Here is a 6,077-nt window from a genome sequence, read left to right on the forward strand (position 1 = left end):
TTCTTATTAATTTCAAGGTATTTTGTTCACGATAAACCTGTTGTTTAACACTGATGAAAATAATTCAGCGAAAATCTTCTCGCCAAAACAGTCCGACATGTATATATTCCACTACTCGACAGTCAGATTTATTTGTGTACTACGCTCTGGAGTATTCGATTATCGACATAGCTAAAAATAGCATTTTCATTGATTAAGCTTTACGGAAACAGCCGAACATTTTTCATTGGGTAAAAAAGATATTTATCCGCGAAATTTGCGATTGTAACCTCATATTTCTATTGACTAATCTAAACTTTTAATGCACTGTAATTCGTTAAATGCCTGCATTAAAAATTATTCTTTCTTTTAAATTGCTGGTTTTTAAGCAGTTTTGAGTGAGAACTACTTTGCGTTGTTAGGTCTGTTTTGTGTTAGACCGTGGATGTTAGCTTTGTATTTACTGATCTTGCGATCAGCAAATACAAAAACGCATTAACAAGGAAAAGAACATAATCATTCATAAAAATGACGGACAATTTATCACATTGGTAAATCAAAATTAATATCCATCTGTTAAATGCATGACAATACTTATAATTGATATTTGATAATATTTAATGCACCTTTTCTTAGTGAAGAAAATCAGTGTTAGTAGTGATAATAAATGATAGTTCCGGGATAAAAACACAGTATTTTAAGCTATTTATTATTTTGTTATAATCTTCAGGTAATAAATTGAAATTTCATCAACAGAGATAAAAGTAATTGAAGACTCCACATCATCGTCATGCAATGCGCTGGTTCCTTTTCCTTATATTTTTTTCTCAGGATTTTATCACATACTTACCCCGTGTATGGAAAATACTGTTAAGGACAGAATAATTGGTCTCAATACTTTAAGTACAAGAACTTTGTAAACTTTGCTGGGATTAACCTGAAGACAGTACTGCAGTAGTAAAATTTCCCTATGGCAGTCTTGATCCAGGTGAGCGGAAACAAATATAAGCCAACATTAATATTCTAGAATATTTAGGGATTTGGCGGCCATCTTTGACGCCATCTTGGATTTCTAGGCTTTGCATCGGACTTGAGTCAAATGAATATCGATTCCGGAAACTACAGACCTAGACGAACACAACAATTTGGTATATAAAACTTGCTGTTGGCTGACATATACCACTTCGATGTCATTTTACCCTATGGATTTGCAGCACTATAAAGCGTTCTTTGTAATGACGTAAGGATTTATAAATTTAAGAAATTGTGGATGATCTTCTTGGCGTTTGGGCCCCCTCCCGGGGCTCTGTACTGCCCCTTTAAAGGGGCCTTGGCGGCCCCAAGTATTCCTAATTTTAATCCAACTATTTTTTTGGCTACGTCTAAACCTTTAGAATCTTCCTAAGGGTTTTAAATGAAACCTTTTCACCCCTTCAAATTTAAAATTTGCATTTTAGATCTACCACTGTCTTCCTTCTTTCTAAATATTTCACCATTCCTGGTGAGCTCGGCCTTTTGAATTAATTTTCAAGGAGGTTATGTTGGTCTACTAAATAGATTTAATAAACAAACGGTATTCGACGTTTAATTTCAATAAAACAAACCGTTAATAAAGACCTCTCTTGATTAAAATTTAAAGACTGATCTGATTACAACGACTCTTTGATCAAAATTAAATTTAAATTTCCCAAAATTTTCTACACAAAACGAGCATTTGAAGTAAAAACCACCGAAACGTTCCGTGAGCTAGCGGGAAGCTTTAAAGAAAGAATCCAAAAATACTTTTGTCGGGATTCAAACCCCGCGGTGTGAAAAAAAAATTTTGAATAAAGGGCCCTTTTATTTAAAAAAAAGGTTTTGGGGGCACCCAGTCCTTCCTCCATCAGTAAGCTTCGAAAACGCAAAATAACCATGATTTAATTATCGGTGTGAATTAAAATCCAACAAAGCAAAAACAAAAAGAAACTATAATTTTATTTTGGACATAAATGAAATATTAAGCCAAAAATACACATAACTACAACTGCCAAAGTAAATAACCGGAGAATGTGGAATAGTGCTCACCACCAATAGTAACATGTGCCGAATCTTTTACTTGTATCCACACCTGCGAGCCTTTCTTCAAGTTAACTAGTATAGTATTTGCACCTTGGTCCCGATGAGTTCCCGATTCGGAATAAGCAAACACGTTAGCCATTTTCATTCCGTCGACAATTATAGATGCGTGAAGCATTGGATTGGAGTTCATGTCATGGTCGGCCAGCAAGGAGCAACTGATCATGTAGACACCCGGCTGAGGTGCTGTGTATATGCCTGTAGAGTTATCATACCCAGAACCTAGATCTGTGACTCTTGTTGGAAATACTATTGCCTTATCTCGCACGACATCTGTTGCCTTAGGTATTAGCTTGTAAGTAAATGCTACAGGTCCTTCGTAAGATTGTCTTCGCGAAGGAGACTTGCAATCCCTCACTGATGAAAAAAAAACATATGTAAGAAAGATTCTACAAGTTTCTATTTAATTTTTATGAATGAAATAAATGTTTAATAAATTAAATGTATCAAAATATTTTTATGTGACGTCATTTATAAATAAGCGACAGGAAAGATAAAATGCCTAAAAGTTGATGAAAACCAAAGGGATCGTTGTTAATGTCAACAATTGTGACAAAATCAGTAAGAGTGGTTGTATACAATTAATCAATTTGTTAAGTGAAACAAAAATTGTAAAAACAAATTACTATGAACCACTTAATACAAAATAAGCTTAATCGAGATTTATTGCAAGAATCAGATATCTGGAAGCATTTAATTCATAAGGTATTTTAGCGAGCGTATTAAAAGTTGTTCAATATCTATTAAAGGAGGAGGAAGGATATATTTTGTTTTATGTTATATTATTCTATATGATGGCCTAAATATTTCTGCTGTAACTTACCCGTTTGTACTAGATCTTCAAGTTTCTTTTCCAAACGTTTGACAGTAGCTGCAAGAAGTTCATTCTGATCAGCAAGTTCTTGTATTGTCACACAGATAGTTCCAGATAGGGAAACTACAACTAACAATATCAGAAGTAACGATTTCATAATTTTATATGAAGACACATATGATATATGTTAGAAATTTGTGTCATTATTTTCCTTATCTTATCAGCAAAAGTAGAACACGATAGTGAACATCTGAAAGAGTGCAATAAACACTTAGAAGCATACAAACTGCTCCCGGAAGTATAGATTGATATGCATGCAGTAATCGTTATTAAAATTGACACTTCAGTATATTCTTGGATTATATAACGATAATTACATCATCCGCAGAAATATTGAATTAATCGAAACAATTTGGTCATTTCAAATTTGTAATAGTTTGTCAATCGCAGTAAATAGACCAAAATGTATGCATTGTTCTGGGTCATATAGACATTTATGACATTATGACAGCCTATCATTACGCGGAGTAACTTGATAATGTCGCCTTTTTCAGCATTGTTCAATGGGAATACTAAAGTATTTCAAAATGAAAGAAAAGTATTCATTATTACAGCAACACACCTATTGTCTTAATGCACAGTTGGAACAAAACAACAAAAGGTCAGTAAACGGTTCGACTCACAGTGGTTGAAATCTTATTTATTAATTAATCTACGACATAATTGTTGTGTTTAAAACAATTTTCGTTTCTTCAATTATATACATGTATGATATTTTGATTAAGTGGTTTTATAATTTCTACACAATAATGTAAAATCATCCTTAGGATGTGTTGCCTACTTTTTAAATGTATTTTATGTCTGCCTGTGATATGCAGGCTTCATGACCTCTGATCGAATTTCAAGCCTTCATTTTACATTGTTCTGCATGTCGTTTTTTCGTTTAGGGCAAACACATTATTTTATTCCAGACGCCATTTTTCATTGAATGACACGAACATGTAACATTAACCAATGAATGTATGACTGTTATACAACTGATAAATTATTCAGTTTTGTAATTATTTCCATATCGAAAGCGATTTCTGCGAATTTATCAAGACCTTTGTATGTACCGACGAGCTGGGGATCAAGGTCTCCATGTGTTCAATGTAACTTGCTAAATATACATGTATATTGCTTCTATCTACCCAACCCTACACCACCCCGATAAAAACACTTTTTCTTAGTAAGTGATCAAAATAGAAAATCATGATCCGGGGAGCGTATGTGTTTTACAAACACTAGTAACTCCTTTCAAGCCTGCTCGACTGTTTTAAGATAATAATTAACATGTTAACATTTCAAAAATACTTGTGTATGAATTTTCTATGCGTTATCTGTACATATAATGTAAGGTACAAGGTTAGAACCAGATATTTGTTTGTGCCAACGCTCTATTAAGCGAGGGACAAATTTTGAAGACATTGGCCCTAGCGCATAGAACATAATAAGTTTTGACACAATTTATAAATGTAAGAAAATGAATATTTACTTTAATGACGTCTGAACCATTTTGTGTGATTATCAGCCAAATTTGAGAGCAAAGCATTACAGGGCTTTTATTCTTGGGGTGATTTTGCGTACATTAAAATCATTATTTTGGAAAAACGAGATAAGGAAATGACCTAAAAAATCTGCACACGACATTGTTCTAGACCTACATTAAATGGTAAACAAATCTCGGGTAAATATTTCCAGTCTTGTCATGTACAGTGGAATCCCTTGAAGGTCATAGGACAATGTTTTAGCTTTGTCTCTGGAAGGTTTTAGTTTTATATTAAAGGGACACCACTGAGGTTTAAAAGCCTAAAAACATAACATTAGAATTTCTTACATAAATGAACTGGGGCGCTTTAAACAGAAATATATGCAAAGATAGTTTATCGAAAATCGTAGTTTTATGCTTTTCTTAGCCTAATTTGAGTGAAAAGCGTTTAAACGCTTTTCATTTTGGGTCATTTCTTTACAATTTGAATAATTATTATGGAACTAGAACTCCGCGAGTCGGATGTGTCGCCTTGTGAACAATATAGTTTAGGAGAAATGGCCAGGACAAAAATGAAATACGAAAACTAACAAAGGGCAATAACTAAAAAAATAATAAGTGCAGAGCAGCAGTTTCTATGCACTGCACCACTTCTTATCAATAAGATCTATCATTCTATGAAGTTTCAAGTCCATATCTTTTATAATTTATGAGAAATGGCCTGGTCAAAAATAAAGTATGAAAATATATAAAGGGTGAAAACTCAAAAAACAGAAATGCAGAGTACCGGTCCTTGTACACTGCAATTATTTTTAATGAGATCTATCATCCTATGAAGTTTCATGTGTATAGCTTTCATACTTGAGGAGAAATGACCTGGACAAAAATAAAGTATGAAAATTAACAAAGGGCCATAACTCAAAAAATAAGAAATGCAGAGTTCTTGCTCTTGTGCACTGCACTTCTTCTTAATGAGATCTATCATCCTATGAAGTTTCAAGTCCATAGCTTTTATACATTAGTAGAAATGGCCCGGACAAAAATAAAGTATGAAAATTAACAAAGGGAAATAACTCAAAAATTAGGAAGTGCAGAGTACCAATTCTTGTGCACTGCACTTCTTCTTAATGAGATCTAACATTGTATGAAGTTTGAAGTCCATAGCTTTTATAGTTGAAGAGAAATGGCCCGGACAAAATTAAAGTATGAAAATTTACAAAGGGCAATAACTCAAAAATTAAGAAGTGCAGAGTATCGGTCCTTGTGCACTGCACTTCGTGTTATTGAAAGAAGCATGCATACCAAGTTTGAAGTCAATCCAACTTAAAGTGACTGAGTTATGCTCCGGACAAGCTTTAGGGGACGCCGACACCGCCGACAAAAGTAATCCCTATATGTCACCTTTTCAAGGCGACACAAAAACGAAGTGCGCGAATGATCTGAAAGTTTGCACAAGGATTCGTGGTCTACACCTACATCAAATGGTACATTTATCTGGAAAAAAATATTTTCAGTCCCATCATGTCAAAAAACCTCAGTAGAGTCCCTTTAAGTCACCAGTAGACACTTTGTCTGAACCAGAGACTTCCAACGAGCTAGTGGACTATTCTCTAAAGCATTATAGTCAGCATTGTTCAATAA

At 33.9% G+C, this 6,077-nt stretch overlaps 1 protein-coding gene across 1 annotated transcript; it reads right to left on the bottom strand.

Moving 5' to 3' along the window:
* Positions 1-1,936: 1,936 nt before the first annotated feature.
* On the bottom strand, positions 1,937-3,111 carry LOC132739862 (complement C1q-like protein 3). The gene is made up of 2 exons (XM_060727673.1): positions 2,918-3,111; positions 1,937-2,451 (listed from the first exon to the last, which is right to left on the bottom strand). The coding sequence occupies exons 1-2, from the start codon at positions 3,063-3,065 to the stop codon at positions 1,997-1,999; spliced, it is 603 nt and encodes a 200-aa protein (XP_060583656.1). The 5' UTR covers positions 3,066-3,111; the 3' UTR covers positions 1,937-1,996.
* Positions 3,112-6,077: the final 2,966 nt, after the last annotated feature.

This window comes from Ruditapes philippinarum, unplaced genomic scaffold (genome assembly GCF_026571515.1).
Source record: "Ruditapes philippinarum isolate M1 unplaced genomic scaffold, ASM2657151v2 ctg315_1_1_1_1, whole genome shotgun sequence".
NCBI lineage: Eukaryota > Metazoa > Mollusca > Bivalvia > Venerida > Veneridae > Ruditapes > Ruditapes philippinarum.